At 40.0% G+C, this 13,870-nt stretch overlaps 1 protein-coding gene across 3 annotated transcripts in view; it reads right to left on the bottom strand.

The window, feature by feature from the left end:
- Nucleotides 1–13,870, bottom strand: part of FURIN (furin, paired basic amino acid cleaving enzyme) — a 222,180-nt gene that overhangs the window by 78,106 nt on the left and 130,204 nt on the right. For all 3 annotated transcript variants that reach the window (XM_073653190.1, XM_073653189.1, XM_073653188.1), the window contains one exon: nt 6,213–6,308. In XM_073653190.1, coding sequence (XP_073509291.1) covers nt 6,213–6,227 — 15 coding nt within the window. In that variant the 5' untranslated portion in view covers nt 6,228–6,308. The remainder of the gene's footprint in view (nt 1–6,212; nt 6,309–13,870) is intronic.

Here is a 13,870-nt window from a genome sequence, read left to right as displayed (position 1 = left end):
ATACTTGGGAATTGACTGGGAATAGACTGTACTTCTGGCAGCTGCAGGACCGGGTAACAGCATTGCTGGGTGTCAGACCTCCGGTGATCCGATACGGATGACCAATTCCTCCTGAAGTTACAGTACTGTGCAGCATTTTTTCCACATCTACTTTTCCAAACTAAGAATGCTTTCAAAAATAGAAGTGTTAATAGTTTTTATTTTATATCAATGAACAAAATGCAAAAGTGAACAAACAAAAGATAAATCTAAATCAAATCAATATTTGTTGTCACCAATTTTTGCCTTCGAAACAGCATCAGTAGTTCTAGGTACACTTGCACACAGTTATTGAAAGAACTTGGCAGGGGAGGTTGTTCCAAACATCTTGGAGAACTAACCACAGATCTTCTGTACATGTCGCTTGTGCAAATCCTTCTGTCTCTTTGTGTAATCCCACACAGTGCTCTGTGTGGGTCATATCATCACTTCTAGGACTCCTTGTACTCCTTTACGCTTAAAACAGATCTTAATGACACTGGCTGTATGTTTTGGGTCATTGTTCTGCTGCAGAATAAATTTGGAGCCAACCAGACACATCCCTGAAGGTAATGCATGATGAATAAGTATCTGCCTGTATTTCTCAGCATTGAGCACACCAATAATTCTGACCAAGTCCCCAACTCATTTGCTGAAATGCAGCCTTAAACTTGCAAGGAACCTCCACCATGCTTCACAGTGGTCTGCAGACACTCATCAGCCCTTCGGCAAAAACACTGCCTTCTGTTACTGCAAACTACTTTACATTGTGACTCATCAGTCCATGGCACTCCTTTTAATTTATCTGCACCCCAGTTCCTATGTTTTTATGCATAATTGAGTTACGTGGGCTTGTTTTCATGTTGAAAGTATGGAGTTTTGGTTGAAATTCTTCCACAAAAAACATTTCTGGCCAGACTTCTCCGAACAGTCCCAATGGTTGCAGTAAGTCTGAGGTGATAGCACTGATGAACATATTCCAGTGTCCTCAATGTTGCCCATTTCTTGGTGCTTCTTCAAAACAGCGATAGCCAGAACATCTTGAAACCCAAGTCTGGTATGAAAACTTTTATTGGAACAGACATTGCTGATGTAGTATAATTACGCTGTGTCTTGTTGTTGTATTCAGTCTTGCAATGGTGCATGACCTGAGCCATGAAACAGTCTACCACAACCTCACCTTTGTACCAGAACTTGGCTGTTCCTCACTCAGTTTTAAGCCTCCTACACAGCTTATCTGTTTCAATTAATGACTGTTTCAACCTACGTATGAAAAGGTAATCATTATCATCTGTTTGGTATAATTAATTAGTTACTCATATCTTTGACTATAATCCTACAAAATCCCTGACTTTTCTGTTTTGAAGACAAAGGGTGGTCACACCTAATAGGGAATTGATTTGATTTAGATTTCCCTTTTTGTCATTGATAAGAATAAAACTATGAACACCTCTATTTTTAAAAGCATTTTCTTTGCAGAAATTTGTTTCCACGGTATTGTAGGTCACCAATATCTAGTCCTTGACAACCCCTTTAACTGTCTAACGCCTATAGATAAGTTAATTGACAGTTAATAGACAAGTGATCACACATGCCCACTAATACTTCACTCACACAGGGGACTTTGAGACTTCGGTTCTCATGATCCATTGAAGTCTTAGCTGTTAGACCCCCATCTCTGTTGCTCCCATCTTCTATGTTAGACCTCTATCTTGGCTGTTAAGAGCCCCATCTACCCCCATATATGTTGTCTTCGAGGGCAACCTATTTAAATTATTATTTGAACACCGAAAGCAAAATGGTCTTTATAAAATGTGTAGAATTAAAGGGGTTGGCAACCTTCTCTTGTTATTGCAGCTTTCCTCACAAACTGACCAGTACTTCTGTCCATAAAATGGCTAGTGATGGAGGAGCATGTGACCAGACCATCAGCCTCCTCCAATAAAATAGCAACTGTCCCATGTACATGATGGACAGGTCCGGTCACCAGCTCCTTGGTCAATTTTTGATATAAGTGCAGTATGCGAGGAAAGCTGCACCAACGAGAAAGTAATCAACCTTTTTAGGTGAAATATTTACTAAAACTTTTCTGATCGGACACAATAAATCTAGAAAAACTGTAATTATATTTTCTTCTCATTTCCAAGGTTAAAGAAGGTTCAGAGTAAAATTCCACCACCTCGGCAATATCGATTAAAAACATGTCATGCCCATCATAGAGACAGATCATATTTTAATCCCATTACTGCTGGAGGGAGTCATCTTGAACATTAAGATAATAGTATTTTTAATACGAATGTACAGTATGTCTTGATAGGAGAAAAGCTGCTGAGCAAGCAAGCTAAAAATTCATACCCCAAATTTATGAAGCGTGAATTTGAACAAAGCGCGATGTCCCCTTGAGCCAGGGACCTTATATTAGGAATTTTATCACATTTTAATGTTTTTATAATTTATTTGTTTTAATAAGTATTCACAACTTTAAATGGGTATTCCCATCTCCAAGATCCTACTCCCAATATGTAGTAGGTATAATAATCATAATAATAAATAATAATAATAATAATAATAATAATAAATATCTCCAATTAGAAATGTAGTATAGTATTTTTGATTTGCCATGTCTCTTTCCTCATGTGCAGGCATCGCAGGACCTTAGGTATCCATGATTACCGCCACTAGCAACTAGCTAACTGACTTTATCAGTGGACGTAACCATGGATACCCAAGGTCCTGCAATGCCTGCACAGGAAAGGAAAGAGACTTAGCGAATTAGAAAAAATATACATTTCTAATTGGAGGTATTTGTTAATATTACTATTATTACATCTACTACATATTGGGATAGGATCTTGGAGATGGGAATACCACTTTAAGGTAAAAAAAAAATAAAAAATGTTATGGATAAGTGAGCACTGTAATTATCAAGCTTCATATAAGCGAGCGCCTAACCTTTGTGTTTGCATGTATGTAATGTCTCCAACCATTGAAAAGCCAAGAGTATTTCACACGCTTAAATCGGCAAAGATTAGTATTAAAGAAGAGCATCTTAAAGAATAAGAAAGAGTGGCCTATAAATAGACAGCACTAGGAATATACACAAACATTACTATATGTAGTAGCAAGATTTTTTTTTTAACCTTGCGGTTCCTTTAACCTAATTTAACCTGACGTCTCTGCGAGCCAGATGTTTTCAGCTCTCTCAGGACAACTTACAATGTTGGTATAGTAATCACCAAGGAGAAGGCACAAAGCACAATTTAATTTTAATGGGAAAAACTTAAAAAAAAAAAAAAAAAAAAACTACATTCATTCAATGGCTCTGGCATCTCTAAGGGGAGAAGCAGATTTCTCATAAGCAACATTTTTGGCAGCACAAGTGCAAAGTCAGTGATTTGGAGACTTTACACAAATTAGAAGATATCTACTAGGTTTAGAGTTCACCCTTTGAGAGTTAAATTCCTGCTATTGCGCTAGAAATTGTAGGTCAGGGCATATAGCAACTTGTCTGGTAGAAGCGACAAATTAATGTGTTAAAGCTACTACAGTTATTACACCAGCACTCTTTAAAGAGTAACTGTAGTTTTAATTTGCATATAATAAATCAATATTACACAAGAAAATAAGAAACTTTGTAATATGTATGGTGCTCATCAGAATATATGTTGGTGCTTACAAGAATCTACGGAGAGGAGGAGGAGCTAGAGGCAGGCACAGATTTTATGCTGCAAGGTCTCCGTAAATATTCACACTGTAAAGAGAACCCTTCATCAGTTTAGCAGGTTAAACGGTCACCATCAAGGAACAGTGGCTGCCGAGCTGAATAAAATGTAGATTTTATTTTTTTAATTTCTCGCCTCCATTGTGGAGATATTTGCATGTAAACTTTAGATTCTAATTTATGCAAAGCCCAGTGGAACATTAGCAGAAATTCTTCTCTAGGGGGTGTTTTTTTTCCCCTGCATGATGTTGACTAATCATAAGGAGTAGACCGACATCATGTAGGGGAAAAAAAACAACAAAACAAAACACATGTTTACACAAAAGTTTAGAACATGCTTTTTTGGTGCAAGACATGTATAAACAGTTGGCCCTTCTATTTGATCTATGCACTAACTGGTTAGAGTACAGCAGAGCTATGGGTTATTACAAACACTTCTAGCTGCTTTCATCTAGCAGTCAGTGTGGGGATAGGGAGAGTACAGCACAGCTATGGGTCATTAATAACACTTTTTGCAGCTTTCATCTGTTATAGTAAATACTTACACTTTGCCTTGATTATTATTTAGACAATTAAATATACACATATATATCTTTTAGAATTTTGTATTTTAATATTAGCTTTATATGTGTTATTCGTAAAAGCAAATAACATAAGGCATATCTAATACAGAACTGTCTTTGCCTTAAAGCCTTCCTTTGTTGTTATATGTGACCAGGCATCTGAGACTCAGACGAGTCTGGGACACAGAATTGGTTGTGTGTTCTCTTGTCTCCGATTGATCGACTCCCTGATTTGATCAAAACTGGCAAACGTGTGACGCCTCGAGCTTCTCCTAAAACTTTGCATACAGGTTTCCAAGTCACATCTCAGGGCACTGTTCGCTCTGCTGTACTCCTCCTCCTCCTAACACTAACTGCTGAGAGATGAAAGCTGCTAGAGGTGTTTGTAATGACACATAGCTCTACTCTATTTTACACAGTAGGTGCAGATACCACAGAGAAGGAAAAGTGTTCTTTATTTTACCTGTATGACACCTCCTGCTTATGATTGGTCAACATGATGCAGGGGAAAAAGTGCACGTACCAAGAGATTAAGCTCTGCTAACGCCCCCTTGGGCTTAGTATAAAGTAAAATCTAAAGTTTACAAGATAAAATCTCCACAAAGGAGATGAGAAATTAAAGACATTTTATTCATCTCTGCAGCTACTATTCCATGTTGCAGCCAGTTTAACATTCTAAAAATGACAAAAGGTCCTCTTTAAAGAAGGAAAAATGTTCAACTCAAACTGTATGTGCAAAAGAAGATATACTGTATATCTATACAAAGTCCTATGATAGAGAATAAGGGTCTGTTTACATGGACTGACTGGCTGCACGATACAATCGCCGATCAGTAAACTTTTTCCGATCGGTGGTAGATTTAATGCAAGCATACATAGGCAGACCAAAGTAAATGATGTGCACCGAGGCATCTATACTTAAATCGCTCAGTGCACATAAGCCTCCAGTGTTCTCGGCAGCACGAGTCCTGTTTACACAGGTTGATGCACCCCCAAGAGGGAAGATCTTTTATGCTGCATAAAAGATCATTTCACCAGATGAACGAGCAATTACTTGTTCATTGGGTGATCGGCAGCCTGTACACAGTGAATGAGAATTGTGAGACTAGTGCTTTAAACAATGCCCGTTCATGATCATCTTGTAGTGTAAATGGCTCTGCAGAGAGAAAATCCTGATACGTTAATATTGCCCTAGGTAAAGAAAAACATTCTAGAAGCGTCCAAAACTAGGGCTTTTGTACACATGCATGATCAGGATTCATAATCTATCAGTAGAAAGCAGATCCTATATATACAGCTAATATTATTATATGGAACTATTTACATCCATATTTTATCGAGTCTCATGGTCTTTTAATAAATTAAGTATAAACCAACATTTTACATACAGAGAGCATTCACGTGACATCAAGATTACTAATCCATATTTTTAACAATTTGTAAAGAGACAAGCCATTCTAGGACATATGGATACACAGGATTTCCATAAATACAAAATGTAATGCAAAAAAACATCATGGGTGCACATGACAATGCAGCTCGGTTTGTACAGAAATTGGTCATTCCTGTTCCATTCTTGTAGTCATATTTAGTACAGTTTTCACCACCTACTAGAGAAACTTAAATAGTAAGACAAAGTATAACAAGCGACAACCTTTTTTCCCTCCATGTCACCAGCAAACAAAAGGTACAGAAAAATCACAAACATCACGTGCATGTGCTATAAAAGAAGAGGAATTCTGGCAAAAGCAATTCTCATGCAATCATCGCTAGTACAAAGCATAACACGGCATTCCTCGCTGCAGGGAGAATAGTGTACCAAGTGTATATTTAAGAGAATGTCTGCGTAAAACATTTATAGAGAAATTAGATTTAAAGTCATAAACTATGCAAATTTTTTACGGACTTACCAAATACCATTGCATGAAAAATTTGGGGTCTGTTGGTTCTGTAAAAATATCTCTTTTCCTTCTTTTCTTTGCCACTTGCTGTTCTACCCAATGCACCTGAAAAGTGAGAGAGAATAAGATTTAGGGAACGTTAACTTGAGGTTTTAATTCTATGGTTAATGTCCAAAATGAGCTTTTGATTATATAGATTTTCTGCACTATTTCTGCACCCATTAAGTAAAATCTGTTACTTGCATTTTTTTTCAAAAATACGAAGTGTAAAAAAAAAAAATAATCAAAAACCGATTGTGGGAACGTATCCTGCGTCACAGACTAGCTCCATGGTGGTTTTCTAGCTAGGGGGCTCATTATTAGGAAAGTGTCATTCTTATTGAGCGGATGCATTCCTTTAAGAAATATTGGCACCTTTAAACGAGCTCATCTTAATACATGTCTTTTACGCAGTCCGCATAAAAGGTATTCAAAGGCACTAGACAAAAAAAATAAAAAAAATAAAATAAAAAAAAAAAAATCACAAAAACAACGCTTCAGCGAGACAGTACAGTACTAGAAAGCTAAAGCAACACTCAATGAAAGCTAAAGACAGGCTTCTCAAAAGGGCAATATACTCCTCATTAGATGTTCTCTGAAAAATTCAATAATTCCGCTCAGCACAGAAAAAGGCCTTTATAGTTTTAGGGCTTTGTTCAAACTACCACAAATATAGCACTTTATTGATTTGCACTGATTTCCAGAATGACTCCCTTTAGTAGCAAAAAAAAAAAAAAGAAAAGTAAAAAAAAAAAAAAGCTTTTATAAAACAGGAAAGCCCCAGACAATTCACAAAAAGCCTCATCAGCAAACCAGTCATAAGAAGGTCTGTACTTAGGTCTATGATGGGGAATTTTACTTCCCCCATGACCTTCAAAGTTTTTGGAACTCTCCAAATTGTAAGTTAAATGACATTCAAGACATATATGTTCTGCCTTTCTGACAAGCTTTTACATTTTAAGGCCACGGCCCCACTATCAGTATTTTTTCTCAGGAGTGGGAGCCAAAACCAGATGAGGAACAATCAGAGGAAAGGTATAATAGAAACAAGTCACCAATTCTGCATTTATCACCCACTCCTGGTTTTGGCTCCCACTCCTGAGAAAAAATGCTGACCGAATACTGATAGTGGGGCTGTGGCCTTAAAGCTCAAAATGGTACAGAATTCTCTTAGGTATGATTTGGTTACGAATATTTATAAAAAACCCTTAAAAAGTGCTTCTCCCTGACAGAAAAAATGGATGTAAAATCAGCATGCGTTTTTTCTGCCAGGGAGAGGAAAAAACGCTCAGGAAGTTTCTACTTAAAATCTGCATAGTGGGCACATACCCTAAACAGTCTGGCCACTAAGAACACATAAAATATCCCTCTTGCCATCAGGCTCCTCAACATACAACACTGCCAATACCAGTTATCCTGGGGCTTTCTACAGGCTGGCATTACCTAAAGTCAATATCATCTGCAACACACCGGGTATACAATTGTATATTATAGCCCAATGCCCAAACGACGGGCTATAGTGGATCATCCACATGGACACTCCTCAATGAATGCATCCTACAATAACCATGGAGTCACAGTCCATAAATATAAAATATACTAAAGTTTATTAAATGATTACAAACAGAAAACAGGCAGAAAAATATATGTATATTAAAAACCAAGTCAATCAGACAAGCTCAGATGTTTTGGCTGCAAACCAATAAATTGTATTCCGGGCAGGGGTAGTGTGTATCCACGCAATCAAATAATCCTAGTCCCTACCACAAAGAAGTGGTCAAAATATAAGGTCAATGGTATAAATATTGACTTGGTTTTTAATATACATACATTTTTCTGCCTGTTTTCTGGCATATATACACATACACAATATGGTTCCTAATGATGACGAGAGGAAGTGGGGAGAGCACCTTGGTGTTGCACATGCCAGAAGTCACTGAAGCGGAAGTCAATGTAACCGACCATAGACTGGAGGATAAAGCGCACCTTGCGTACAAGGTAAATTGCGCATGCGCGGGATACGGCTTATGAAACTGCACGTCACAAGGAACTGTGACGTGCAGCGGAGGGGGGAAACCTTTTAATTACCACAGGAGGCAGGGATTTCTTCCTGTCTCCCGGCCCGCAAACATCAGAAACTTGAAAGAATAAAAAGACATTTCACTGCAACAAAATCTCTAATATGAGGCATACAGGTAAGTATAGACTCACATTTCTATCACCTGAATGCCCATATTAGAGGTCAGATAAGTGCCAGGGGGTGACAAGATTCCCTATAATTCAACTTTCTATGACCTACAAGCCCATATAGAAGACTTAGGAGGGTTGACCCTACAGACAGATTCCCTTTAAGGAATTCTCCAAATGAACCAACTCAAACCAGAACGGTGATTGGAGAGTCTATTCTTCTTTCCCCCAGTCAAGCAACCAGGCCCTGATGTGGGTTTTACATTAAACTAGTTGCAGAGCCAGGCCTCTTTTTCCACTTCAGAGACTACCTGGTTGCTGGAAATGTCAGTTTTGTAGCTTCCCTCCTACAGTAGAAACAGGCAGGAGAATCAGCCAGCCACTCTGAACAATGTACTATGTGAAAAGGTTTCACCCACTGGAGGCAAAGTCAGAGGGTTAGATGGTTGGTCTGGGACTTTATGGTTTTAGATGTGCCCACTGAATGCAAGACATAATAGCATACCTAATAATGATAGTCACTGGAATTGTAGACTTCAAACTTTGCAGCAATACGTTACCCGTTTCTGCACAACAAAACCTTCTTACACAATGCAAAGTCTATAAAGACAAGGTTTCATGTGGAACAACTTGACTGTCTGGCAGAGAGCCCTGACCTCAATCTCATCAAAGATCTTTGAAATGAATATAAATTGTAAACTAGGACTGATTGCCTGCATCAATTCCCAACCACACAACTGCACTTGTGGCTGCATAGACCAGAGTTTTATAAAACCCAGTGATAGTTTGCCCTTTTGCAGAGAAAACTAACTCCATATTAATGTTTAGATGCCTACATCTGGTAAATGTGTACGCTACAGACTTTTTTTTTGTTTTATAAAGTCTGTGATAAACAAACATATCAACGGATCACAATATAGAATATTGCATCTAGAAACTCATTGCATCAATGCTGGCTTGCAAGATGAAAGTTACAGCTTTCGTGTCACAAGCAGGCAGGCTTCCATATTGATCTAACAGATTTCCTTTAAACATTATCTCATTACTTCTAAGTGTTGTTAATGTGCCTTTTACATTTTTTTAAGATTTAAATGTATCCGTTCTTACTAGTAAATGTTACTTTAGCAAAAGGTAGAGATCCTGTTTTTCAAAGATGGATACTGTCAGATCGTGCTTTTAAAAACACTTTTGCCTTTGAGATATTAACACTTTTCATTGCTCTTGTTTACAGCTTATTGCCTAGGAGACCAACCACCGCTGATTTCTAGCTTGTAAGAATTGCGCTCAGCTGGCTAGGACTAGGAGGTAACCACTCGCTCCAGTGATCCTGGCCAGCTTCAAAACAGTGCTTACAAGCTCAATAGTAAAGAACTTGTAAGTGCTGGGCATATTCTGCTGTCGAGCAAAGGTGGTCTGTCTCAACGGGAAAGCGCTATAAACAAAAAGAAAAGAGTTAATACTCATGAATGGCTACAATTTTTAATTAGTAAACTTAAAAAGTGTTATTCCCATTTAGGAATCTGTGTGCTCAACAGCATACTGTTACATAACCTTACATTTCCAGGTTTCTAGGGAATTTGGGAGATGCGGTGCACACCCCCTTGAGTGGCAGTCATTGTCCAGTAACCTTGTCTGTCTGCTCAGCTTATTCGGCTACTGTGACACCCTATCAATGCTTGTTCTGAATATTATGCCACTACTACTATATTTACATATAGAGATAACAGTGCCTTTGAACAGGTACATGGCTCAGGAAAGTGAGAGCTATGATTAGGGGAACTGCTCTGATAACTGCAGTGGAGGCCAAGGGCTGATAATTTTGCAGTACTGATTTGACAGAACAGAACAGGTCAGGAGCTGACAGGGAAGGAGAGCGAGTTAAACAGCTACCAGCTTTATAGAAATCAATGGGATGGAGACAGATCCCATCCCAATATAATAATAATAATGATAATAATAATAATCTTTATTTTTATATAGCACTAACATATTCCGCAGCGCTTTACATACATTATGTAGTAGGTATAATAATAATATTGGCAAATACCTCCAATTAGAAATGTGGTATAGTTCTTCTGATTCGCTATGTTTCTTTCCTCATATGCAGGCATTCATTACAGGACCTTAGGTATCCATGGTTACAATCACTAGCAACTAGCTAATAAACTTTCACTATATCAGTGGTCGTAACCTGGATACCACCACTGATCGTGACAGTTAGCTAGTTGCTAGTGGTCGTAACCATGGATACCTAAGGTCCTGCAATGCCTGCATATGAGAAAAGAGACATAGCAAATCAGAAAAACTATACTACGGTTCTAATTGGAGATATTTGCTAAGATTATTATTACATCTATTACATATTGGGATAGGATCTTGAAGATGGGAAAACCCTTTTAACTACTAAGCCTGGAATGTGAATATTTGGCCAGGTTCTGATTCATGTTTTTGGCCACGAGTAGAGATGAGCGTTGTTCTACTCGAACTGTTCGCCAATCTCAAATTCGAGCTGTTTTGGGCGGTGTTCGAGCCGTTCGGCGAACACGAACGATTTGAGAAAAATTCGGCTGTTCGAGGTTATGTTCGATAACTGTTCGTGCACCAAAATCATAACTGGATTTTTTCTCAGTAATGATGAAAATTAATGTTAATACGCAGTTTGAGTGTACAGCGGGGTGGGGGGAGGGGCAGGGGATGGATCTCTGCAGGAATAATGAAGATCTCCATTTTTTTTTCTCTTTCCCGCATTTACAGTGGGGAGGTGCAATCTGTCAGCCTATCAGCAGCGCACACACGGAGCGAAGTGCTTTTTTTTCACACAAGCAAGGGCATGTGTCATTGGCAGTGTATGTCACATGTCCTTGCCCTATAAGACCAAGCCATTTTCCCCGTCGCCACCATTTTCTCACTGCTGCAGCTGCGTGTTAGACGGCACCGCTGTTGCTGTGTGCGCTATACCTTGTTAATTTCAAGCCAATTTTCGCACAAATCTACAGATAGCTTGGGAGTAGGGAATAGTTGTGATTGCAGTCCTTTTAAGGACTAGGTTACAGCATTTCCTACGACTTTTATCAGGCAGGTCTGTGCTCTTAAATAGATAGATTGTGGGAGTAAAGACTAATAGTAATTGGAGTCCTTTTCAGGACTAGGTTACATCAGTTCCTATCAGTTTTTGCCAGGCAGGTCTGTGCAAGTTTTTTTCACAGCATTTGGCTGAATCTAGCAAAGCTAATCCTTTTTGGCCTATTGCAGAGTGTGTTAGTCAGTGGAGTAGCCTATCTGTGCTGCAAGATATACCACCTGTGTATAGAATACCAATTTTTTTACTGCACCTAGTGAAGTAAAATCTTTTGGGCATAGCATCATTCTATTAGTCCATCTATACTGACCTCTATCAGGCTGCAAACTGAATATATTTTTTTCTGCATCTAGCTCTGAAAAAATATTTGGCCTTCTAGCAGTGTGTGGGACTTGTTCTACTAGTCCATCTATACTGACCTCCATCAGGTTGCAAATTGAATATAATTTTTTTCTGCATCTAACCCAGCCAATAGTTTTGGCCTAATACCACAGTTTGGCCACTCAGCTCTGCTCGGTTCCCATCCATTGTTTTTTTGTGCAAACAACTCCAGAGTTGTGAATTAGTTAACCACCAAAATGAGTGGAAAAAGGCCTGCTGCTGGTGGAAAGGGGAATAGGCGTGTTGGGAAGGGGAAAAAAGGTTGTGTCCGTGGGGTAGGTGTTAAAGCAACAGTAATATCTGCAGAAGAAAGACCATCTTCCAGCCAAACTAAAATGTCTACTTCTTTTAGCGGACAATGTGATAAGATCCCTTTCTTACGGCCACGCCAAATCGCTACAAATTCCAGATGAGGCACAAAAACAGCAGGTGCTTCAACGGATATCAAGTGCTCCTTTAAGTGGGCTCTCCTCCACATCAACTTTAACATCACAAATACTCCAGTCCTCAAAGGTGTCACCTCAATCGCACTTGCTTCCTCACAGCTCCCAAATCTCCAGCTGCCCGTCTGAGTATGAGGTAGAACAGATGGTTGAGTCTGCAGAGCTGTTTACTCATACTATAGCCTGGGAATCAGAGGTCGACTCCAGCGCTTCTGTGAATCCAGACGAGGAAATGATCTGCACTGATGCCCAGAATCTTTATGAGTCGGATCCAGGACCAGACGCAGAAGGTTCTGACCATAATGTAGACCCTCATTCCCAAACTGTAACTCCTGTTGGTGGAGACAATGAGGAAGACGATGATAAGACTCAAATACCTGATTGGAGCGACAACTTTAGTTTTTTGTCAGGGCAGGAACAGGTTGGCTCTGAGGACGACGGGTGTGATAACGCACAGGGTGATGATGATGAGGTTGGAGATCCCACTTACTGTCAACCCACAGTCAGCCAAGAGATGAGGTCAGCAGAGGAGGTGGAGGAAGATGCTAGTGACGACGAGGTCAGGTTGCGCCTTCCTGGACAGAGACGTAGTACTGGAAGCACGTCAACAACTGCATCCTCAAACACAACTCTGCCTCTCACCACAAGTCGTGGTGGCTCTTCAGGTCGCATGGGTGCTAAGCCTTGCATAGCCTGGGCATTTTTTCAGATCGATAAAGATGACCCAACTCGTGTTATCTGTAACATTTGTCAGCAAAAGCTAAGTAGAGGCCAAAAAATACATAGTTTGAGTACTTCATGCATGAACCGGCACATGGACATGAAGCATAAGTTGCAGTGGGAAGCTCAGTGTGCTACAATGCGGCCTAGCCGGCCGGGCCAACCACCGTCTGCCATATCTTGTGCATCCGCGGCCTCTTCATCCTCTGTGACTGGGGGGACAGCAGTCACACCTGTTTTGGGGCGCAGACCTGCCACCTCTTTACCCGCAACAGCCAGCGTGATTGGCAGGTCATCATTTTCTTTGGAGGTGGTAACACCAGCTGGTGTTGAGCGCTGTCCGACATCGATAGCACCACCTTTGGATCAAGGCAACCTAACATGTCCGCCTGCATCTTCCTCACAGACCGGCAGTTTGCCGGGAACACCCTTATCAACCCCGTCTAAGCACAATAGCCAGCCCTCGGTCCCTCAGATGTGGACAAGTAAAAGACCATTCCTCCTAGCCAAGCTAAGAGGTTGAATTTCACCATCTGCAAGCTCTTGGCTACAGAAATGCTGCCTTTCCGCCTGGTGGACACAGAGGATTTTGGAGACCTTATGTCCGTCGCAGTGCCCCAGTACCAGATGCCCAGTTGGCACTACTTCTCAAAGAAAGGTGTGCCTGCGCTCCACCAGCATGTCGCACACAACATCACCGCTTCTTTGAGAAACTCTGTGTGTGACAGGGTGCATTTCACCACAGACACTTGGACGAGTAGGCATGGACAGGGGCGTTACATGTCGCTGACTGGGCACTGGGTAACTATGGTGACAGC

Source organism: Phyllobates terribilis, unplaced genomic scaffold (assembly GCF_046119375.1).
Source record: "Phyllobates terribilis strain yellow unplaced genomic scaffold, ASM4611937v1 Scaffold_11__3_contigs__length_659146591, whole genome shotgun sequence".
Taxonomy (NCBI): Eukaryota; Metazoa; Chordata; class Amphibia; order Anura; family Dendrobatidae; genus Phyllobates; species Phyllobates terribilis.
The sequence above is the reverse complement of the archived record's forward strand: the minus strand, read 5'-3'. Positions and strand labels throughout refer to the sequence as shown.